The sequence below is a fragment of the Myripristis murdjan genome, chromosome 10, assembly GCF_902150065.1.
Source record: "Myripristis murdjan chromosome 10, fMyrMur1.1, whole genome shotgun sequence".
NCBI lineage: Eukaryota > Metazoa > Chordata > Actinopteri > Holocentriformes > Holocentridae > Myripristis > Myripristis murdjan.
The window spans coordinates 19,006,718-19,030,923 of record NC_043989.1 but is presented as its reverse complement, the minus strand read 5'-3'; the positions used below and the strand labels follow the sequence as shown (position 1 = coordinate 19,030,923).

The following is a 24,206-nucleotide window of genomic DNA, read 5'->3' as shown; positions in this document are numbered from 1 at the left end:
GAGAAGTGAAGCTGAGCATATAATTACAGTCATCTCTGTCAGTGATGGGAACTCCTATGGAGATGAGGACACGGGTATACTGACGCGCACACACACACACACACACACACACACACACACAGATGCACAGTGAAATTCAAGCACAATGTGCAATAACATAACTGTGTATTTACACACATAGACAGACCTCCAGGTGCATGCTCTTTACACAAACGCGCAGCAACACACTCCTCCAGCTCGCTAATTATTCATCTCTGACGATGAAAATTCCCCATTCATCCGCCGTAGGAAATTATACGGGCCTGCATCTTAAAGGGTATGAAACACACTTGAATAGTCTTTATAGATTCCCTTCTTGATCCTCTTTTCACCTCTAAGGCTTACATTCAGCTCAACACCGCCGTCAGCATCGGGAATCCACACTAGATGTTTTATTCAGTGTAAATCCTGTTCATTTACCAATGTGCTTTGTGCCAAGTGGATAGAGTTGTCTCCTCTCTTCAGCTGTGAAATTAGAACTGTGGGGAAAATAACTCCGGAGGGTGTTGCAGGAAGAATATGAGGGATAAATGTGCGCCTGAACTTATATCTGCAAATGCATCTGTGTGCAGTGATGCATGAACACACAGTATGTCTCTATCTGTGTTGTACACACCACACTGAAATGTTTGAATGTCAGTGCTTTCATGCGTGAGTGTAATTACTCATTTTTTACACGGTCTGGCTGTGTATTTGCTTGTGTTGTTCATGTATATGTCAAGGAAGCCTCTTCTTGTATATACTGAATGTGAGGGCATTTTCAAGTTATCTCAGCTGAAGACTCTGTGTGTGTGCATGTGTGTGTTTGTCGGTGTGAGTGAGTGTGTGCGTGCATGTAAAACCATCCTGCCCTTCATTATGGGACCACACGCAGAGAAAGCAAGCGGGGGTCAAAGCCACTCTGCCTTCCTGCTTGGAGTGAGAGGGGGTTGCTGGTGATGGGAAGGAGGTAGACTTTATTAGCGATTAGCGCAGAGCCCCAGGGGGAGCCAGCTTCAATTACTGCACACAGCTTGCCTCCTCCTGCCACCAGGGAGCCCAGCCCAACACTACAAAGCTGCAGCCGAGATATCACATCTGGAGGAGACATCTCACTCGTCAAGACAAACACCTTCGAGATAGACTTCTGCAGAGAGGAGGGAGGAGAGCGCTATCGGAAAGTGGAGGGGGTGGGTGCTGGAAAGGGGAGCGGCGATTTGTACTGAGAGTTGAAATGAGGATAGGAGCGCGTGTTGTTTCTGGGGAGAAGTAGCATTCCATGTAGTCCCAAATGTCAGCATGTGTACTGCTATCTGTTTCTTTTTTTTTTTTTTTCATCTGCATTCCTCCTCTCCTCTCCTCTCCTCTCCTCTCCTCTCCTCTCCTCAACTGGACTCTTCAGGATGTGATTGTCAGCGTGCAGATCATTGTAGCCTGTGCACGGGCTAATTTCCTGTTTCCATGGTCACAGCAAAAGCTGTCAGTGTCAGTATATAAGAGGTTATAACAGCAACCCATTTATTAGTGTGGGCATAACACACACACAGTCTATGCACAGCATCATGCATTACCATGCACACACTCACTCATATAAACACACACATGCACTTGCCCCCGAAAAAATTTGCCCAGAGATAACAATGATACAAATGTTTGGTGCCCCACCCCTGACATGTTGCATACATATTTCCTGTAGACATACAGTGAGTCAGTATTTGAATTGATATACATTTTATTATTAGAGTTGCACACTCAAAAAATCAGTTTCAGTTTTGGATTCTAGCTGTTGTTGAGCATAACTTATCCACATATGCCACACTGCTGTGCATATGTTGTGCATTGTTATTACACAGAGTCATTTTTGTGATCAAACTATGGAAATGCTGCATACATATGGATAGCAGCAGAATATTGGGCCAAGACATGAGCAAAACTCACATTTGAACTCTTCTTCATTGCTTCAAAAGATAGTACCTGTGTTCTACTCAAAAGTGAGTCCATTGAGGTCATATGTGTAATTTTTTAATGTTTGTCAAATTCCTTTAATTTTACAACATCTGGCCCACATGTAGTGCATATCAACAAAACTGCTCAAAAATAATGAATGAATGTAAATTTTACTAAGGCTCTTAAAACTGTCCATCCAAGATATCTCTTGAGGTTTTTGTCCAGTGAAAAATCACCACAGTAGAGAAGATCAGTGAAAGCATTCAGCAGTAAAAGTCTGCATTTCTTTATGGATGAATAGAAACAATAAAACATAGACAAGGAGGGCAATGGAAAGGAGGAAGGGGATGCAGGGAGAAGAAAATTTCCCTTTGCTTACTTTGTGAGGAGCAACCGCCCCTGGGAATGCAGTATTTTTTTCTTTTATCTGAATTAGTTCTTACAAGCTCCCCAACTCTGCAGCTTCAGAAGACACCAGTGATAGCACTGACAGCCGTAGTGGACACACTGTCTGCTGCGCCTCAGCACAATGAGACCAGGCATGTCCAGCTTTTTTTTTTTTTTTTTTTTTTTTTTTTTTTTTTTTTTCCATGAGGGAACAGCTTTGCAAAACAGTAGATCATATTTCAGTTTGTATGTCATCGCACTGAAATGCAGCATTCACACTGTATTGAGAACAGGCTGTGAAGTTTATGTATCATTAGCCAACCACAACAGTCTCCACACCGGTGACGTGTTCTCTGTCCACAAGAGGCTCAGCTGCACAGGCTGACCCCCCAGTAATCCATAAACATCTGAGAGACATGCATTCTCACGCAAACATACACACACCCATGCTCTCACACACACACACACACACACACACACTCACACAGAGCCCAATCCCCTTTCCTCACATGGGACTAGAGACAATTGGATTAACGCTTGCACTAGGACTCTTGCCTTCACGGCCTCTGCTACCTGAAAGTGCTGTCATCTTCCACAGCCTGATGAATGACACTGAATTAATAAAGGGCTCTCAAAAAGAGATGGAATGTGGAAAATAGAGCAGCACGCGTTTTTCAAAGAGGCGAGATCCTCGGTGAGAGAGATTGCTTCCGAGAGATTGCTTAAAGAACCAAAGCCAACTATGAAAGCAAAATAGCTCCCCTCTCTTTTAGAATGCATTTTCCACCTGGTTAAACCATACAGTCTGCTTCAGAGCGAGCAGAATGGTACAATCTGTGCTTCAAAGAGGAGATGCGGGAGATCAAAGCTGGCAGGGCGCAGTAGGAAAGCAGTAACCAAGGCAGCAGAGGATGTTCTGTTTCAACACACATGGAAGCCAAACTTCCAGCTGCAGAAATACACGCCAATGTGCCAAAGTAGCTGTAGTGAAGCATCGGGACTGAGGACGAGGATTATGTCTGACTACTCTGGCTGGCCCTTGGGTAGCACACTCACGGGCGGACGCCTGGAGATGTATTCAGAGTGAGCAGTGTTTGGGTACGGCTGATTTAGTACCAGGCGGTCTAAATTGCTGGGTGACCTTTCGCTTTGCTGACTGAATTGACAGGGTTGTGAAAAGGCTCTGCTGTCTTGCTGGCAGATCCCTCAGATAGATGACACTGACGCAGGCCAGAGAGCAAAACAAAAGCGGGCAGAGGATATAGGAGACAGGGGAAGAGATGGGGGAGAGAGAAATGAGGTTTGCTGAAGCTTCACGGCGTTTGGTTTAACGCCGCCTTATTGTTTTAGAAATTTGACAGCTCAGACAGAGGACATCTTCACACAGAGGTTAGAGCTGCTAATAGGGCAGAGCCAAAGGTTGTCGCTGTATGCGTCTCCATGTACTTGTGCGTTTGTTTATAAAGGCAGCCATAAGATCGACCGTTCTTAACTATGAATTAGAGGGACGGAGAAACTAAGCTCATCAACAGATTACTCACACATTTAACCACAGCTCATCCCACTAACTTCTCTCTCTTTGCCTTTACAAATGTCTTTCCAGTCTTTCCATGCCTGTGTTTGCTTCATCAGTGAAACTACACAGCGCTGTGGGTGTTTTTGAGCACTGTCAGCGCTAACTGGTTCTGGCACCCTATGCCATCTGGCCTCTCCTCATCTAGGTGATGTAGACATCACTGGCTGACAGCGTGCGAAAAATCCTCTTGCAGATTTAAAGGGATTGTGCATCAACAATGCACGGCCACATGCACGGTACAACTAATAAGCTCTGTTTAATTTTGCATTTGTTTTCTCAGGAAGGGGTTTGAGCAACAAGGATGTGAGGAGGACACTTGAGGACTTTGTGTTCCTGGTGCTGTTACATCGATGATTCGCAGGCTGCACTTCCCCACCTCCACGATTCAAACCAATATAATAAATGCTTGAGTGGACCTGTGTGCCTCCTCTGTTCTGCTGTCTGCTCTGCCGCTCTGCTCTCCTCTTTTCTCTGCACACTCACCTGTAATGGTAGTTCAGCCCCTGCAGGTCTTCATCCGGGCTGGCTCCGCTCTGCTCCCAGAGCACTGCGGAATACTAATGCAATCATTAAATGACAACAAACAAGCTCATTTAAAGGACCTCTTCAACCAAAACACAAAAACAAGATATTTCCCCACTCAATCCTCATGCAACCTATCCATCCAAATACTGTCTTCTGTGTTTCGGTGAAGTTTCCAGTCTGGCAGAATCTTCCCTGTCGCCTTCGGTACAACAGGGCTGAGTATGTGTTGTTTTGTGGGAGTCAGATTCTCAAAAATCTACATGTGAAAAGCGCAACAACAATGACGCGGATACCTGACATAATCCACAACCCTTGGGGGAGAAGGGTTTCATTTGGAGCGATTTCCTGCCCTGGAACAGTGGCAAATTGTATCTGTTCACCTCAAATTTGTACACCCTGGGGGCAGAATAGCCACAGTTTGCTGTCTGTTGCGTTTTTGATATGTAAATTTCAACGGTTTGAGCTCTGAATGAACTAATACCAGTCCAGCCCCAATGGTATTGGTGTGAATGGAGACAGGGGAGATTGTGACCGTCTGGAAAACCTCACCAAATCACACAGAATGGTTTGCACTTTGGATAAAGAGGATATACCTAGATATATAAATAGGTAGATATATTTGCATTATTGGTGAACTGTTCCTTTAAGCCCATCATCTCAGGAGCTAGAAAGGGAGGCAGTCACCTTGCTGCTTCTTTCCTTCCATTGTTCTTATTAATCACACTCAACTATATTCCCCTTTGCTTCAATCACCTGTCCACTCAATCTTCATTTCAGCCAATTTGCTCTCTCTGTCTTTCCATTAATTTCTACCTACCGTGATCTTTCTTCTCTGCCTGAAGGAGTCCTGTTTTGCTGTGAACACAGCCAAACAGCCTTCACTCCCCCCTATGCTCCTCTGCAATCTCATTTTTCTCTCCTCTCCACTGGAACAGTTGAATTTGAATGCAGAACTGCAGCTTTCTCAGTCTCACTCTGGCTGCGGGCTGTCTATTAGATCAAGGCCATAGCTTTTTCATCTTCAGAAAAAGAAAAGAAGAGGATCTCCCATGTTCCTTATTTGAATGGTGCCCGGAGCTGCCCATCCCTTTAGCTTTACCCAGCACATCATAAAACGGACAGTGAGAGGCAGGGAAGGAACAAGGGAGATTGAGGAGTGATAGACGGAGCCGAGATCAAGGTTCTGGTGGAGGCCAGCTCTCGCTCCCACTCGCTCCCCACCTGATGACTCACAGAGCAGCTATGTGCCTGTCAGCTAAACCCAAAGTTGCACATTTATTTTGAAATGGCAGAGATGGAACGGACAGGAAACTCTAACCCCGTGCAAACACAATGTTCCCGGTCACGGTCCAGCATGAAAAGCATTTGCATTTACATCCCTCACATCACAAAGCCCCATTTCATTTAGTCAGTCATAAACAGGCAAATGCAAATGGGAATTACGAGGCTCGTTTAAAGCTGTAGCAATGAAAGGTAAAGAAAAATAGAGGAGGAGAGAGGGAGACAAACAATTGTGGAGAGATTTAATTACTTAGTCATCTCGAATAAATGAATTTATGTCCTGACTGTTTTCATACACTTCCATCCTCACGCCTTAAGCTCTCACCCAAAAATGGATAGCTTTAACTACACCATTCCAAGTGGCATAATCCACCTGCTTTATCCTGTAGAAAACAATCCTCTCTGATCCTGACTCATCTTATTTGGCCAACACGTCTACTCAGGTGTTCCTCTTCCCTGAATGCCTGTCCAAATCATCCTCTGCAGAGATCACCAAACTAAATGTCAAGCATCAGCGGAGATGCCAGCGAACTTTTGAAAGCTGTAAACATTCACATTCAGCGCCGTCTCGGTGTTGAAGCATGTATGGAAAGAGTGCTTCTCTTCCTAGCAAAGGAAAACAGGCTTTAAATGTTGCTGCAGTGGCGTTGTAATGAGTTTTTGGTGGAGTTAAACACATTTGTCTTGTGTCAGAACCACCACCTATAAAGGTCAAAGGGATTTTTCAGAGTTACCAGCACATTGAGTTTCTAAGCACCTGCAAACTGATTGAACTTGTGAATGTCTGCAAAATTGAATGATGGCCTTGAAAAGGGGATGGGTATAGACCATTAACTCTGAATGTACAGAAAAAAATAGACTGTGAAGAATGGCACTCACTGAGGATAATGTGGTTATGCTAGAGGTTTGTGTCCATCTAGTGTTCAGAGGTGGTAGTGAAATGGCTGTAATTACTAGGTGCCATGTTGCAGGAGAATATTGCAGTCTCTGTAGCTGAGAGCAGGTAGGATGACTGGCTGTGTGCATATGTGACTCAGGCTTAGCTTCATTTCAGTATGACTATTCAGCTATGCAGAAATGTCATCTAAAGTGCTGAATCTTTCACACACGTGGGCCGACCCCTGATTTAACTTGAACAAAACGCACAGCTGCTTGGGTTTAACCACCGTTTTATTTGGCATAATTTAAAATCATCTCATTGTTAGTTCATTTATACAAATATGCTTTTGTTATATATAAAACAATTACAAATAGATTTCTACAAATCAAGTTCCCAGTGTAAAAGTGTAGTACCACGCACACGGTAGCATACAGACAGCTCCGGGACACAGACAAAGAAAAGCCCACAGGTGTACGTTCCACTTCGACAGCACTATCGTCGTGGAATCGGGGCATGGCAGAAAAACAAGCTCACCACAGTTGACACATCATGCACGTACATTCACCCCTCCACAGTCATACTGATCTGGGAAATTGTCATACTTCTTTTGGCAGACAAACCGCATTATTGGCTTCCACTCGTCACACTTCAGTTTCTATACACAGGCCACCCACTAAGTTTGCGTATAATGTGGCCCTACTCAATTGAATAAATGAAAATAACTGACAAAACGTGGTAGAAGGCTTACTGTTATTACTGGCAGTTGTGGGCACAAACGGGCAGCCATTTATCACTTAAAAAACCTTTCATAAAACAGTATAAAAATCTTCAAAGCTGGAGGCAAGGCACTTTCTGTCAACACAGGTAGTGCTACACTTGTGAGGCGTCAGTTATGTTTGTGAACCTTGGCCTTGCTGCACCAGTGCGATGCAGAGATGTAAACCACAATCTGTCGAGAGCCGTGTGCCACCAGCGCTCCGTTTCACAAATGCACGCAGATGCTGCACAAGATGTCAGTTTAGCACCTGTGTGTTACAAGGAGGGCTCGGGAGAGGGTGTTTATTGGCAGGAAACATCTCATAAAGCTTCTGAGACAAATATGAAACCAAAACCCGAGTTGGTTCATCCTGTATCAAACACATAAAAGGTCTCAGGGCACTTGCAGCACTATGATAAGATCCTTTGGGTTTGATAGAGGAGCATTGTTACGGTCTTTGGTTTAGATAAGGCATCAGGCCAGATAAGAAGCTCCTGTAACGGTGTATTTAAACTGCTGTTACAAGGTAGAAAAATTTACATCAAGCTACAAGGCAGTTATCATGCTGTGCTTACTCTAAGACGGAATGATATTCAGCTATCCAACACGATTAAGGAAAATAAGTATATAGCCTGGCACAAGCCAATTAAACCACTTAAAACTTATTATGGCATTACATGCAATATGGAATCCATTATGTAGAAGTCAAAATCTGTTGAGTTTGAAAAAAATGTAAGGCAAGAATATAACTGACATAGGAAGAGTTATGAGTTGTGGTTTATCAAATCTGAGTATTAAGTACAAAACACAAACACATTTTACTGATCAAATAAACATAGGCGATGACAAAAAAATATATATTTATATTCAACTTTGGCCGTGACCACACTCCTGGGTTAAAAAACATTTGAGGGAAAAATACATTTACAGAGTAAATCCAACATAATTAGTCAAAATACAGTCACTGCATGACGCTACCTTGTCAAAGAGTTATTTTTAGGCACGGTTTGAGCGGCACTCGGTGTGAGCCTGATGTGTAAGACGTAGACAAACTAGAGCTGTGCTTCAACCAGAGACTTCCTGACTATGACAGCTCGGAGAATCCAGTAGAAATGGGGGTTAATTTGGCAGGCCCTTACGGACACCTGCTCCTCCATTACTGGAGAGGGCAAACGGTCGGCTGCTTTTAATGGTTCCAGCTTATCTTCAAAGGCCTACTGGCTCCTCCATGCGTGGCAGTGAAAGAGCAGTGCAAGAGGCCAGCAGGGCAGCCTGCCAAACAACTCTAACATGCCACACTGAGCACAGGAGGAACTGCGGCACTAAGTAGTTTAACCTCTAATCTGTGCACACCGATTACGGGGAACTGGCATTTTCTCGGGAGACATCACACCTTGTCTGGATCCTAGTTGCTTGAAATTATGTTCACCCTCTGCTTGCTGTTTATTACATCTAAATAGGCAAACTTGGTGGTGAAGTTGCTCAAGGCTAATGAGATGCAACCTAGGTGAGAGTATGAGGTAGTCATTATTTCTCCACCTGAACAAAGGCAGATCTCTTCTCTCCAGTCAAACAGGGTAGCTTGGTTGGTTGTTTGTGGTTATTATGGCTTGTGACAACCATTATCAGCATAAGATTTTATAAGGCAAAGCAGAGAAACTATTAATCTAGAACAGACTTAAAACTGGGAAAAAAAGGTGTAAATATCAAAAGTTAAAATGTAAGAGTCCAAGAAAGAGAGAGGAGATCCAGTCTGTTGCCCCCATTTTGGTTTAGTCACTTTGGTGATGATGGCAATGGAATGAAATCCTCCAGGAGATGAACAAGGAGAGGAGTAACAGAGGAGCTGAAGTAAAAGTCTACACTGGTGGAGGTGGGACGGAGGCAGCTAGATGATGACCTTCCTCAGCCTTCCTTTGCATCTGTGCATCTCCATCATCCCACTCCACAGTCCAAGTCCGGGAACCATTCATTACAACAGCACACACTTCTTGGTGTTCTTTTTCGTGACCGGGTACAAGACTGCTCTCACGGCTTCAGCAAACACCTCTCTGACACCTTCCTGCAGCAGAGCAGAGCACTCCATGTACTTGACAGCCCCAATCTGCTTAGCAAGGGCGTTACCTTGCTGCTGCGTGGTGGGAGCCAGGCCCTGCTCTTTCAGCTTCTTCACCGTTTCTGCGTCGCCTCTCAGGTCCCTCTTGGTGCCCACCAGTAGGATGGGCACATTAGGGCAGTGGTGAGACACCTCAGGGTGCCACTTGTGCCTGACATTGGCATGGGAAGAGGGGCTGCCAATGGAAAAGCAAATGATGAAAACATTGGTTTGGGGGTAGGAGAGGGTGCGCAGGCGGTCATACTCCTCCTGGCCAGCTGTGTCCCACAAGTTGAGGCTCACGGTGCGTCCATCTACACTCATCTGAGCACTGTAGTTGTCGAACACAGTGGGGATATACTCCTCGGGGAAGGCATTGGTAGTATAGGAGATCAGCAGGCAGGTTTTGCCCACCGCCCCATCGCCCACCACCACACACTTTATGGTCTGCATCCTGCCTACACCACTGCGGCTGCAGCACCTGGGAACTGAAAGAAAACGCCTACATATCAATGTCGATTTACATACTAAGTGAATCTAGACTACGCTTTGCGTCCCACAGCCACCAATAATTGAAGTCAACAAGCTACAATCTAGCAGTATTTGGGGAATAAACTTATGACAACAGCTTAAAACCTTATTGTGAAAGTTATGCCTCAGATAAGAAAAGAGCTAACCAGAAGCACCGCTAGCTCGTCGACTTAAGTGAATATGTTATTTATCATTTCATGTGCGGAAGAGTTTGTAACTGAACAAAATACAACGATTGACTTAGAAGTGAGATAATGAACGATCGGCGTCGATTATTTCACACTGATCATTCATGGCCCAAAGTTACTAACTAGGCGTTCCCCACCAGCTAACGACAGTAACATCAAGCTAAGGAACTAGCGCATTCGAGGGCTAACAAGCTAACTAGTTAGCAAACAAGTCGAGAGTTTATTTGTGAGCCCGTGGCCTCACAAAACCCCCCAACTTACTGTTAAAAAATCTAATCCATTCTATTCTACGACTCTGACACGGTGGTTTGCAGTAACAATGACATTTTTAACGATTTTGGGACTTACCGCCACTTAGCTTTCGATGTCTTTTTGCTTCGTACAGTCAATCACAGCCGCATCCGGGGAGCTGTCCATTACGTAACCACGACGTACAAGTACACTGCAAAATGGGAGTTGTAGTTCTTTTATTTCCAACGTATAAATCGTAGTCGTTTTTTTTACCGCTAGGTGTCGTTGCATAGTCAATTTGTTTTTCAAAGATTTTTGAGTGTCAATGCCTGATGCCAACTTTCGATCACTTGATCTAGTCACATCTGAAAAGTTACATTTTTTGAATGCAAATTATATGCATGCCGAAATTAATGGTGTCTCGGAACACTACAGAAAAGGGGTTGAGTCATATTGAAGCAGTACAAGATAATGCTGGCAATCAAAGCCACACGAAATACCCACATTTTTAAATGGACTTTGGCATGCCGTTTTCTCCCTAAAGGTATTGGTGCAATATTTCAAAAAGATTCATTGATCCTCTCGGATTCCCGCGAGTGTGAAGATGGCCTAAAGGTTGACTTTTTCCAAAAACGTGACCCCCATGGCTACAATAATTACCTGACCCTCCTGATTTAAAGGTGTGTGGATGACACTAATGATAACCTGTCTCTAAAGTGACACCTGCTGAAAAAGCTTTCTTAAGCCAGGTCCAATTTGACATGTAAACACTGATCAAGCTCACTACTAGTGAAGGAGTCCAATTGTTTCTGGTCATTATTTTTTTCCACTCAAAACATTAGTTGTAAGACTGATGGGCACCACCTTTTTGTTGATCCAGCTATTTTATCACCAAAATGCCACAGCATGCTCCTATAACCTGCACACATACATGGCATACCTATTGGCCACGTCTCTTTTTGACCTCACCCTCTCTCAGATCATTACTGGTGTTGAGGCCCATTTATCAGTTGTTTGCCTTCAGACAAGTCATTATTCTTTCTAGACCAGTGCTTTCTGATGAATGTAGAAAACATGAAGGCCACTCTGAGAGGGATCACTTTGGACTGCTCCGGCCTGCACCCTTGGAGACCTGCTGATGATGTCACCCCTGTGCACTGAAACAGGTTAAGAGGCCAGCACTGATCGACAACCGGACACTCAAGAACACAAAGAGGCACCAGTTTATTGCCTTTCCCAAGAGGTTCTGGCGTCACTGTGGCCTATAAAGAGAGATTTCCCACTGAGACCCTACACCCACAGTCACCCTCCACCCCAACCCTTGCACCTCACTATTCTGCCAGGAGATTCCCTGGGACGCCTGTATCATCTCCATGACAACAGCTACAGGGTTGGGGGTGGGAGGGGGTGACTGTGTCAAGAGTTGCAGTGAGGAGGAGAGGGAGAAAAGTAAGGGAGACACATGAGGAGTTGTAAGACAGGAGACAATGAGGTGCTAGAGTGGCGGTGGAGGGTGAAGCGTAAGGGCCTTGGAAGTGAAAGCTGACCATCACACTCGAGGCTGTGTGTTTAAGAAAGTGACAAAACCTTCAACCCTTGTAGAGCACTAACATCTACGTGTATACAATTTGCATGATAATATAAACTGTTTCTATTTGTTAGGAGTAGTTAAAGTGCAACATAAATTCAGCGTCACCACAGACGTGACATAACATGAAATCAACTTAAATCAAGTAAAAATGAAAATTAAGTTGAAATTAAATTAAATCAAATTAAATATTTGCATGTAAAGAAAGTCAGTGCTCAGTTGGAATGGTTGGGGCAGCAGCACTTTTGTTTGTAGGGAGAGTCATTGGTTTGTATTTCTTTATGTATTTAATGTTCTGTATTTTGAATGTTAAATGTTTTGTGAGTTAATATAAAAATGTTGAAATTCACCCAGTTGGTAATTCAGAGTCCACCCTGTTAACCATTTTTTAATAACCTAGCAGCTATGTTAAATGTTTTTTGACAATAGTTTTATATGTTAATTTGCAAAGTTGAAAAGGATTAACAGCATCCTTTTTTTTTTTTTTTTTTTTTTTTTTTGCAAATTTGTCATTATCCATCATTTTGGGTACAGTGTAAAAAAGGCTAAATATTACTGAATATTTGCATTATTTACACTTTGTAATACATATACTATATCCCTAACAGGGTGCAAGTCTCTCACAGTTCATGTCTGAACAATCCATCGGTAATTATTACTAATTACGGTTAGCGTTAGGGCTTGGGCTCTGTCAATACAAGTTCCTGAAGGTTAAACATGTCATTTACCTGATAAGTAAAAAACACAAAAAATGTTTTCTTTTTTTCCCCAAGGTAGGCACTTGTATCTTCAACTGATGAGCACTTTCTAAGAGACGGACTGCACAACTACTCCAATTACAGTCTTTATTTCACCTTTTCTTATTTACAAATGTACACATCACAGTGAATAACAACCAATGCTGTTCAATTAAATTATATGATTTTTTTTTTAATACAAAAAAAAGACAGAAAAAGAATTACAGTAATCATCTCCATGAGACCTCTTCATCAGTATGTAAAGTGCATCAGAATGATGAGGCCTCTGAAAACAGTTCAAGATCATACCGATTGCAGTTTGGACTGAGAAAACAAACAAACAAACAAAAACAAACACAAACACAGCCAAGTGAAAACACAATGACCGCTCAGAAAAAAAGGTCACATTATGCAAAATGTTTGGACAATTTGAGAAATGCCATGTTGCTAACAACAACAATAATAATAATCATAAAATTCAACAGGAATGCCATCTCTTTTTTCCTATACCGCTGTGACTGGAACAGTTCCAACAATTACAGTTTTTAGAAAGCACACAGGCCGCACTGGCAAGGCACAGAGTAGCATTTCAGCCATCTGAAGGCATTTTACTTGGATGAAAACATGCATTCATATAAAGCGCTGGTGAAGACGGGTCTCCTGGTAGAGTCCTGTTGCCTGCACAGGACACAGACCGATGTGCATGGAGGTAGGATGCAGAGCAACTAGTTTTCTGTCTGCAGAGTGAAACCAAGAAGATGAAGTGGCCCCGTTATTCATACAGCAGATCCATATCACCTGTGTAGAACTTAGGTACTCGGTACAAAAGACGTGTTTATAAAAGCTCAACTAGAAATGAAGCGTTACTGAACAATACCTGAATAGAGACTGAACTATGGAGTAAAAACAGAAAGTCCATTATTATCCACAAACAGAGAAACTCCATTAAGGCATGAATAAAGGGCTCCCATTAACTTCCATCACCTCCAAAGTGGCTGAGATGTCGTAGGGCGAGGTATTTTGGGACCAGGAATGCGTGATGCTGTGGGTATTTTAGAGCTGGAGGCAGTGGCATTTGTGTTTGTCGTCTTGGCAGTTTTGCTTCTTGCTGCAGTAATGACAGCCGTGCGGATGGTCTTGGCCGTGGCCGAGGATGGGCTGTGGGCAGTGCGAGGCTGAGAGGGAGCCTGAGTCTCAGAGTTTGGGGCGAGGCGTTTGGACACACGGAGAGGAGAGCCTCTGATGAAGGAGGCCTGCGTGCTGCATGAGGCTTTCTCTGGTAAAGATCTGTCTGAAGTCCTTCGGGTCAGGGTGGGTTTTCCTGGAGTCTGTGTCTCGCTTCCAGTTTGTGCCCTTTCCCTTGCGCTGTTACTTCGTTTCACATCCGCCTGAACATTGGCTGGTCGTGTGATAGGGGACGAGCGCATGGAAATGCTGCGGGGGGCAGCTAGGCGGGTGGGGCGAGATGGAGTAGGTGGATCTGAAGGAGCAGGGATTCCACTTGAGGGCTCAGTCTTGGAGCGCACCCTGGGAATGCCTATACTACTGGAAGGTCCTATACGTGACACAAGTCCCCTCTTGGCCCCTACTCCACTACGCACAGGGGTCTTTATGGTCCGGGTCTCCTCCTTTGGTGCTGGAGATCCAGGTGTTGTCCCCTCCCGAAGGTCAACCTCCCTCTCTTTCCTCCACTTGGAGCAGAGGCTTGGTGCGGGTCTTGGGAGTGGGGAGGTGGGGGGTGACAGGGCCTCATAGGATCGCAGGCCTTTCACCAGAGTGTGGCACTCCACTGTCTCGCCCACACGAGAGTATGACCTTGATAGCTCCCTTTCAGGATTGGGCAAGTCGGCATACTCCTCCGCCTGCTTTTGGCTAAGCTCTGGTAGACTGGAAGGCATCCAGTTCTCCTCTACAGGTGTAGAGGCTGATTCTGTGTCTGTCTGTTTTGTTTGCCCTCCTTCAGGCAAAAGCATCAATTGGACAGCACTAGATGTAATGGTGTGCCCACTCGTTACCTCTCTCTCCTGTTGTTGTGACTGGAAGCTATCTGGAGCATGTATCGATGATTCTGATTGGCTCTCAGAGGGCTGGTACATTAAAGGTTCATCCCTGGTGTCATTATGAGAAAGCATTCCGGCGGTATGAGCAGAATTTGGTGCCGACTCATTAAATGAAGAGTCATTTGGCTTAGTCTGTAGAAGGTGATTACTGTCTGTCACTGGCAGGCCAAATCTATGTTTACGAGTCGAGTTCTGGCTCGTAACACAAAGGGCAGGAGCAGCGGTGGTTGCAGCAGCAGAGTTTGTACATGACCTCAAAGGTTCGGTGGTCATTGAAGCCATCTGTGGATGTGGAATCTGACTTGCTTCTTTTTTACGTCCACACGTTTGTGTTGTAGCCAATTCATACTGGCTTTGCGGCACATAAGAAATGATATCAGGTTGTTGTTGTGTGACCTTGAAGCCGCACCCATGCTCAGAATGGCTGAATGTAGCAGTGTGTGAAACTGGAGTTGCCTCTATGGTCTGGTTGGCTGCTTGGTACTGGCTGAGCTGGTTCCGGCTCTCCCTACCCAGCGCTGTTCCCTGCTGAGTGGGGGACGCTGCACTGTCAGTCTCTGGGGAGCTGCACGTGGCAGTCTCCTGGTCTGAAGAACTGCTGGGGTGGTAACTGGTTGAAGTTGGGCTGCAGCCTAGCTCTGGGAAGGTCTTAAAGGTGGATGAGTTCTGGGACTCAGTGGTGTAGTTCTGGAGGTGATGGGAGTGCCTCCTCAGGCTACGTCGGCTCCAAGTGTAGCTCAAGTTTTTCGCTAGTAGTCTTTCTAGGTCATCCTGGTTCTCCTGACTGTGAGGCTCTCTGGCAAGGCTCAGGCTCAAGTCCAGCCCTGTGCACACAGCCAAAGAGCGACGCTTTTCCCCTATCTCACGTTCCCGCTCAAGACGTTTCTGTTCCTTAAGTTCCCGCTCTGCATTCTCCTATAGAATGGAAAAACAATCATTAGACCTTGAGCTGCAGTGATGCATCAAATCTAAGTGCCTAATTTTTATGAAAATGCATACTTTTCTAATAAATAGACGTTTCTATACATCTATAGGTCTCACCTGGACAGCTTTTTGAAAGCGGTAGCAAAATGAGTGGAAGACCCTACAAGCTTCCTCTAGTTTGAAGGTGCTGTCGTCCTCACAGAAGAACTCCACCAGTGCCTGGCTCGACATTCTCATGCCCTCCACTTCATCCTCTGCCTCCTTCAGGCGCTCCTCAGCCACCTGCACATAAACAGAGAACACACTTTACTCAGTCGCCGGTTGAAATAACTGTCCCAAAAACTGCCCCACTGTATTGTTTTCCAGGGCCGATCAGCTGGCCACCACAAAGTACACATGTGAAGTGAAAGTTTTGATCTGGGATTGGCTGCTGTGTTGAACCTCTAGATTAAAGTGTAGTTCGTTAAGCAGTATACCTCCAGGAAAGGCTGTGTCTGCTGTTGAATCTCAGGCTCAGTCTGGACATTGACCTTGACAGCCACCACTCTGCTTTGCAACTTGGATAAGTCCTCCAACAGAGACTCCTCACACAACCTGCAGAGGAGGAAGGCACTTTTATTTAAACACCCAATTATATTTAAGTAACTTCATCATAGCAGACAAGGTAAATGACTGCACACATAGGGCACATGCATTAATGTATTCTTAGTCGACATCAGGTTGTCTTGAGGAAGGGCTTACAAACAATACTGAAAATTAAATAATGCAGATATGATCCAGGGTGGGGGAAAATTTTCACTTTTTTTTTTTTTTTTTAATCAAAATGGAACTTCATGGGGAGCAATTATCTTCACGAAAGAACAGAACGCATAGTGTGTGTGTGTGTGTGTCTCTGTGTGTGTGTATGTGTGTGTGTTAGTAGTAGAATAAGTATTTCCATGCCTCAGAATTTCAAATGGTAAGAGAAACATAGCATGCAAACTCCCCAACAGAGCTAAAATATTGGCTCGGACTATCAATGTTGTCATGACCCACTTTCACTGAGGCAGCTAGCTATTGCTAACAGCTGGGCTCCTAGTTGTGATACAGGAATGCAATAGATATATGTTAAAACTTGTGTTTTAGCAGTCAGTTGGGGTGTATTGATGTTATTAAGGAGGGCTTGTATATTCCCTCAGCCTCAATCGCTATTTAACCTGATGGGATCAGTGTTTTGAGAAATGACTGACCTGGAGGCAGGGCCAACATGGCCTAGTTGGCTGGGAAACGACAGCAAACTCTGGTCTTTTTTCACAGCTTCCTGCGGAAAACAAAGACAAATGCTTATCCAGCTATTGTTTTAAAAGCGACAAGTCGTCATTTGCTGATGCTGATGTAATCATATCTACTGTAGGACAGTCTGGCTTGAGGTTCTTAAATAGCTACTCTTCAACACTGTGTTAAACTGTGTTAAAACAAATGTTAAAAAAAAATGTTTCAAGCCAACCATATGAATGCCTTTTTATGCAATGAAAAGAAGAAGGCATGCAGATAAATTGCTGTTTCCCTTTATATTTCCCTCTTTGCCTCTTTCTTCATCATCTGCACCACCACCCACCTCAAACTGTCCCACTTTATTCAACACAGAAAGTTTAGACTCAACAGTTTCATATTCCTGTTTTGTTTACAGGGTCCAGCACCTGCTGAGCATTGAAGGATGTTCTATAATAGCATCTATATCTCTGATCTTACCATAGCAACAAAATGCAGCAGATTCATGCCCGGCTTGTTGGCTTTGGTGTCAGCCAGTTTCAGCAGCGATGAAATTCGGAAACCAGCGGCATTCCCCGCGTATCCACCCTGGGAGACCATGCACAAGGTCAGAGGTAACGTAGTGACACAACATGTGACGTCTTTAAACAAACAATCTTACAAAACCCAGGTGCGTACTCAGAGTGACGTTCTTGAACACACACCCAGACCCCTTACGCCCTGGTCATTGTGCACAGATAAAGGGCCATGCCTTCTTTCATCTGGTTGGCTGAAGAAAAGAAAACAAATAAAAAGAGAGAGGCACTCACTGCATTCATATAGTTCCCGGCTTTCAGCACCAAACGAAGGATGGAGTGCAATTCAGGACAGCTCAGCAGTTCTGGGCAAGGGGAAGCCAGAGATACAATATTAACTTCGATGTCTAAGGTGCTTATTTGATCTTTGAGTAGTGTATGAGTCAGCGACTTTTGTATGAAGAGCTCTGACCTTAAAGCTAGCTGTTATAAAACATATAGCAATGATAGCAGATGGTTAAAATCATCACCCGCTTACATACACACTGTGCAATAAATTTCTCTGAATGCTAACCATGATGTGCCATTGGCACTCTGGGACTAAGCTTCACCACACCAGACTAAACCTAAATGGGAGCACTTAACAGGGCAAAATGGACAAGCTGTATAGTGGTTGTGAACAAGCACAGCTCCCTGCTGTTACTTTACCTCTGGCCGCCTCCCTCAGACATCTGGCTGCCACACACAGAGAGGTCACAGCAGGGTCAAACTCTTGCTGCAGGATCATGGCATCCAGACGCAGCCGAAAGCTAATGGAGGAAAGAGAAGGATGGGGATGGATAGATGAATAGAGGAGAGAGGGATAAAGAAGGGGTGAGTGGTGACAGAGAGGAAAAGGCAAAGGCTAATCAATCAACAGTTAAACAAGCACATGTCACCACAAAGTGAAAAAGCAGTGAATCTGCACTTAAGTGTGTGTGCACATGTGTGCATGTGCTGGAAAACAGAAGAGTCTTCCATGAGTCACATCAGAAAGAGGGGAAAAAAAGAGTGATTCACCAAAGCTGTAATCATCCTGGAATTTATGGTTAAATATGAAGAACGAGTCAAAGGTATTGGGGATACACTTATAATCCAAGTTAGGGGTGAGGTGATGTGTACCTGGGAACTTCAACTAGCAGCAGCATGAAGAGGTCAGGCTCTGTGAGCCAGCTACGCTCCCCGTTGAACCTCCTCAGACGCGATTCCTGAAAGAAAACAGACGATGAGTAACAACAATCTGGAAAGCAGATTCTGCAAAGCAGAAATCTGGAATACTAAAACCAACATGCTGTTAACAGTCAATTCCAATATCTCTCACCATAGCCCTTTGTCAGGAAACACTCCACATCAGATGCTATGGTGTAATGGCAAACTTTTGATCATGCTAACCAGAGCCAGATGATGAGTAGGAGGGAAAGAGAGGGAGTGAGGGAGGGAGGGAGGGAGGGAGGTGGGGTGCCACTGCTGTATTTCCATGCCAGAGAGGACATGCAGCACTTTTACCTCCTCACTGTCAGGCAGCAATTTGCAGAGCTCTGTGAGCTTCTCTGCTCCATAGCGCTCGCCAGCACCCTGCCTGATGTCCTCGACTATCTCCTTAGCAGGCCTGTGGAAAACAGCAACATGCCCATCTTATATGACATATATATTGTATGACATCACATTTAACATCCAGTGGTGTTATAATCTGCCAGAGACCCTGACACACTTAGTGAAGCTAGGAAAAAAGTAAGGAATGACACCCAAGTAGGGCTGGCAATTTTATATTGATATCAGGTTTTGAGAATAGATATTGTCTGGGATTTTAGATATTGTAATATTGTGATATGGCATAAATGTTGCCTTTTCCTGGTTGTAAAGGAATAAGCAAAGGAATGTAGCTTTCTGAACTTATCAGACTGTTCTAGCCATTCCAATGTTTTAGCTATCTTTTTGGTCATAACATCCATTTGCAAAATATCTTTTGAAAGCACCAGTAGTCATACCTACAATATTGTCACAATATCAATAGAGGTATTTGGTCAAAAATGTTGTGATTTTGTCCATATCGCCCAGTCTAACACTGTTATTTGGATTATGGTGTGTAATGAGGCCCATCAGCTTTGCTCTACCACGATCACACATCCAGGCTTATCCCGTTCTTATCAGCCCAAGTATTGAGGGGTAGGGGTTGACGCCGTACTGGCGGTACACTGTGGTAAATGAACAAATAAAGGCAGACACACTCATGCTGAAAATGTCTGAAATCAAACTCCTTGGACGTCAAGGTGTGATTAGAAAGACCAAAAAACAGAGCTGCCGCTGACTGTTTGACCTCTGCCTTACTTCCTCTCAGTGACACATCTGTCCTCTACCCCGGCTGACTCCCCCACACAGGTTTCCCTTCCACCTTATTACTCTCACAGCCTGTCTCATAAACTCATAGCCCATTACTTAATGTGTGTGTCACTGTGTCTAGCCTTTATTCTCCAACATATTTCCCTGTCAACATAGAGCTCAACACCCACTTCACTGTTTAAATCTTCAACACTAACAGGCCAGCTCGGAAGAGGCTAGCATCAAAAGCGAACTGAGAATGAATAAATCTTTCGCTTCCATAGGCACTCATGAGATTCAACAAAGGCCCTGTGGTTTAACAGTCTCTGGTTGTCTACAGCAGCTTTATTGAAAACAAATCCCTGAATTCAATAGCCCTCAAATAAAAATTGAATATAATGAGAAGGTAAGGAAGTGAGCTGTTGCACATTGGCCTCTGCCTAAACAGAAAACTAGACTTTGTTCCAACTACACCCATATTTCAACAGTAGGCCAATCTGCTTGATCATACCAGAAGGCAAATAAGCTCCAAACAAGACAAATGATTGTGTGCACAAGAGGCTCTTCTCGCATAATGGCTTTCTCTACAAGTCTTGACAAATCTAGTTTGGAGAGATCCACTCTTCAATTAAGACACGCACAATTGAGTCTCCTCGAACTCTCGTGTACACGCGCAGGCATGACAACTTACCAGCTCAGTGCACGTCTTTTCCCTTTCTTTCTCACAGTGTTTATATCTGCGCAAAGCACACGTCATGGCTTCAAATGTCAAACAAATGAACCCGAATGTTTCACAACACCTGTAAGTGAGCCAAAGCTATTATAGATTTCCCTATTCAGTACAAGACTTGAAGCTTTGTTTGAACCAAGCAAACAAGGTAAAGAGGCTTAAAGGGATGGATGAATATGATAAGCCTCCAGTGGGTCTGTCACTGTAGGTGGTGGCTTTTACATTAGACACTCTTTAAAGGCATCGGCAGGTGTCTGACCCCAAGGGTGACAGTCTACACCCGGCCCCTCACCCACCAGCCCGCTTTAAGACCTCAGGTCCAGCTGCTCTGGGTGCCCCTCCCTTGCACCTGTTTCACTAATATGCTCTCTCCTCTCTGAAACGTCAGACAGACCCTCTTCCTGATGAGTCTTCACACTTTTGACACTTTGACATAAAGGCCACGCTCTCCAGTCTATCTGAAGTGTGAAGTGCCGTTCCTCTGGGCACTATTCTGCATGCTTCTGTTTCCTGCTCTTAAAAGTAATGGCACTTTTGACTGATGGTGTGTGACCTCAAGTAAAGGCAGCGCAAAAGGCTGTGTGCTCATAAAAACTGTGCGTCTATAGGTCATGTCCACACTAAGCCTGGTACATTTGCAAAGTTTGTCTCTGTTTTGGTTTTCGGTCCATGCTAAGCCACTGTTTTCCAGCCATGAAAACAGTGCATAGCGTGTAAAATGCAGGAAAATGCTCGTCTGGTGCTGTGGTGTGGACGGTGATAATGGAGCTTTCTGAAAATGTTCATGTAGGATTGTCATGTGGTCTAGGCCATAGTCTAATAGTGCATGTCAGGCTTTTGGAAATGATCTGACAACATCAGCGTGGAGCAGTGTGGATGGAATACCAAAACAGCACTTTCAAATTTACCCAGCTTAGTACAAACACAGCCTAACACCTTAAACTTGCGTGCCAGATAGTACAAATATAGAGACTTACGTCTTGAACTGACGTAGAAATATTCCAATGTTCATACTGCGCTTGGAGTCCAAAAGGGAGATCTGCAAAGAGACATAGCAAATGAGTAAATACTCTTTGATCAACAGTACAAGCACAACTAATTTCTCCATCTCTGTGCAATGTCCCGAAATGAGAAAAATTTCACTGCCAACCTGCTCTGTTGTACTGTCCTGGGGTGACCTGCAGCGCAGCAGAGCCGAGCGGCGCCTCAGGGTGCTGTTTCTGTCCTGAGGCTTGCTGTCCTTCTGTCCAAACAGCTCATCCAGAGAATGGAGATCAATAGGGAACTCGTCCTCACCTGTTGTTGCCCCGCTCCACACGCTCTTCCTCCCCTCCACCTTCTCTTTGGGGATGCGCTCCCAGTTGAGCTTCCTTAGCCGGCTCCGACGAGCACAGTCCATTCGGCTAAAAGGTGAGGCAGAGGACTGAGGTGGGGGTGGGGGTGGTGGAGGAGGAGGAGGTGGAGGAGGCGGTGGAGGTGGAGGCGGCGGAGGTGCCAGGGAAGGCGGTGGGGAGGCAAAGAGGACGGGGAGCGTATCCATGGCTGTCACTTCCACGACAACAGGGGCAGCGAGGGGGCTAGCAGGCAGTTTTCCATGAAAGGCACAGGACTCCTTGATGGACACAGTCAGGTTGATAAGCATAGAGGCTGCCTGGGAGTCAGAGAGGGGAACACTGGGACGTGGGACGGGGTTTAGACTGCAGCATATATGCTGAGTGCCCCCATACGATTTAGTCCCCGGGATAACAGTCTCTGCTCAGTGGAGAATGTCCTGTGCACTATCCAATGAGCTGTAGTTCAAAGGTCCATCAAGCATTCTAGTCTAGGAAACAAGACAACAAAGAAAATCTAATCTCAGACACTATTATTGAACACAGACATGGAATTCAGGTGATGAGTTAAGCAACAGTGTAAACTAACAAGTCAGCCACTCGTGCAGTTTTTTTTTTTTTTTTTTAATTTGTTAAACCAAGGCAGTGACCTCAGCTGAATATTCTATAATTGGCCTGCAAGCTTCTCTGACCTCTCTACTCCTTTCATTAGTGACACTTCAGAGAGTGAGCTGATGTAACAGCTAGTTGGAGCTGAAAATGCAACCCGAGTTCAACTTTCAGTGGAAGTTCAAGGCGTTTTTGGGAAAGTACTAGCTGTGCAAGATGAGCTCTCTGTGCTGTTTGAACAGCTTGTCCTATCCTGTTCAGTTTCACCCCATTGCATGCACCCACACCTCCACCATGCTCTACCTGCTCCTCTCCCTTCTAATTAGAATAAATAAAGACACCACAGGCAGGCAGCCTATAGGCAGGGAGATACACAGGAAACCACAAGCCTGAGATGTAAAGGTTACAGAGGAATCATGGATTTAGTTCTTTTGACTTTGTGGGAGGTTGATCTGAAATCTTGTTACACACACTTGCACCAGCAAGTTTTAAGAGGCATTAGTCGGTGTAATTAGGAATGAGTCAGAGGGTTCAGGTGTCCGATGCTAGGGGACTTAAATCAAAACATGGCTCTGGATTTAGAAGCGCATCCTCCCCCGTTTTTACATGAATCACAATGTCTTGGGAACTTTGAGGACGATAAGAGATGAGCTTGCTGATTGCCAAGCTGTTCCACTGAGAGCCACATGAGCGCGCTGCAAAAACCGGCCAGCAGCCTCGGCTATATCACTCATTAGTTCATGAGATGTCCTGACAAGCGAAAAACCCCTTTTTTGAATTTTGTTACTCAAGTGAAAATATAAACAGCCTACCCAAACTGCTCACTGATGAGAAAATACTAATTGCTGGCAAATAAATCACAGGCACAGCATAGGGATAAACACAGAGACAATGATAATGACCTCATATAAATGAAGTAGCCAGACTACACACTAAAATTATTCACAATAAGGATTTAATGGCCCTGGAGTTTTGCTGCCACTCGTTGTCAATTTAAGGTGGGTTAATCGATGGTGAAATAAACTACTTTATTCTACTTTACTTCACCTGTAATGCAGCTTTTAAGGCTCAATTTGAAGTTTACAAAAATAGCAACTTCAAAATCTAACATATTCCCATGTTTCTAATGTAGAGGAACTCAAATTCAACATTAGGATACTCACTGCGCGTTGACGCCTGCGCTTCTCCGGTGAGGTATCTCCATAAACACCCTGAAAGATTTAACATAATTTAACTGACAAACAATTTCGGTGAGTGTAAGCTTAGGTCATTGCACTTTGTTTGACGCATCATATCCACAGCCTTGTGCCGCTCCGCTCTTCGCAGTCCTCTGTCCTTCCCCAACTTGCAGGGGAAACTTTCCCGGAGCTCTCCGGGAACGCGCAGGCGCGCTCCCGCACTCAGATGTGCCTTCCTCCCAGTTTTCCGATGGGTGGATTCAGGATTTTCAGGTGCGAACGTGAACGATCTTTACACCACTTGGTCCGCTTCTAGGCTGCATTTCAGAGATGTTATGATTGGCTGGAATTCGTGCCATGTTTGTTGTGTTGAAAAAGATTGGACAAAAATGTCACCATCTTTAACACAATCGATAACCCAAACGCTTGCGCCCCTTTGAGCGCCTAAATCTCTTGTTTGGATTTTTTATCAATGATCTTGATTCTTCATACTGTGCTTATACTCTGAT

The 24,206-nt window shown here is 44.6% G+C and overlaps 2 protein-coding genes across 3 annotated transcripts; both read right to left on the bottom strand.

Moving 5' to 3' along the window:
* Positions 1–6,886: 6,886 nt before the first annotated feature.
* rhogd (ras homolog gene family, member Gd) lies at positions 6,887–10,628 on the bottom strand. The gene is made up of 2 exons (XM_030061917.1): positions 10,534–10,628; positions 6,887–9,954 (listed from the first exon to the last, which is right to left on the bottom strand). Exon 2 carries the CDS (start codon positions 9,917–9,919, stop codon positions 9,344–9,346), a length of 576 nt encoding a protein of 191 aa, XP_029917777.1. The 5' UTR covers positions 9,920–9,954; positions 10,534–10,628; the 3' UTR covers positions 6,887–9,343.
* A 2,207-nt stretch (positions 10,629–12,835) lies between these two features.
* On the bottom strand, positions 12,836–23,900 carry fhdc2 (FH2 domain containing 2). Of its 2 annotated transcripts, XM_030062510.1 has the most exons (12): positions 23,683–23,900; positions 21,730–22,401; positions 21,557–21,618; positions 19,037–19,139; positions 18,653–18,738; positions 18,200–18,300; positions 17,786–17,856; positions 17,457–17,564; positions 16,955–17,025; positions 16,202–16,319; positions 15,843–16,007; positions 13,722–15,716 (listed from the first exon to the last, which is right to left on the bottom strand). In XM_030062510.1, exons 2-12 carry the CDS (start codon positions 22,219–22,221, stop codon positions 13,722–13,724), a joined length of 3,372 nt encoding a protein of 1,123 aa, XP_029918370.1. In that variant the 5' UTR covers positions 22,222–22,401; positions 23,683–23,900. The 2 variants fall into 2 exon arrangements, with proteins under 2 accessions (XP_029918371.1, XP_029918370.1); XM_030062511.1 differs by lacking the exon at positions 23,683–23,900 and having other exon boundaries at positions 12,836–15,716; positions 21,730–22,221.
* Between the last annotated feature and the right edge of the window lie 306 nt (positions 23,901–24,206).

What these genes read in the sequence shown, in the direction of transcription:
- rhogd (XM_030061917.1), bottom strand. Translation starts at nt 9,919, where the DNA reads ATGCAGACCATAAAGTGTGTGGTGGTGGGCGATGGGGCGGTGGGCAAA.
- fhdc2 (XM_030062510.1), bottom strand. Translation starts at nt 22,221, where the DNA reads ATGCTTATCAACCTGACTGTGTCCATCAAGGAGTCCTGTGCCTTTCAT. An exon ending in AGGACAGTACAACAGAGCAG is followed by an intron (nt 21,619 to 21,729) that starts GTTGGCAGTGAA and finishes GTCTCTTTGCAG; the next exon opens with ATCTCCCTTTTGGACTCCAA. An exon ending in TGCTGCCTGACAGTGAGGAG is followed by an intron (nt 18,739 to 19,036) that starts GTAAAAGTGCTG and finishes GTTTTCTTTCAG; the next exon opens with GAATCGCGTCTGAGGAGGTT.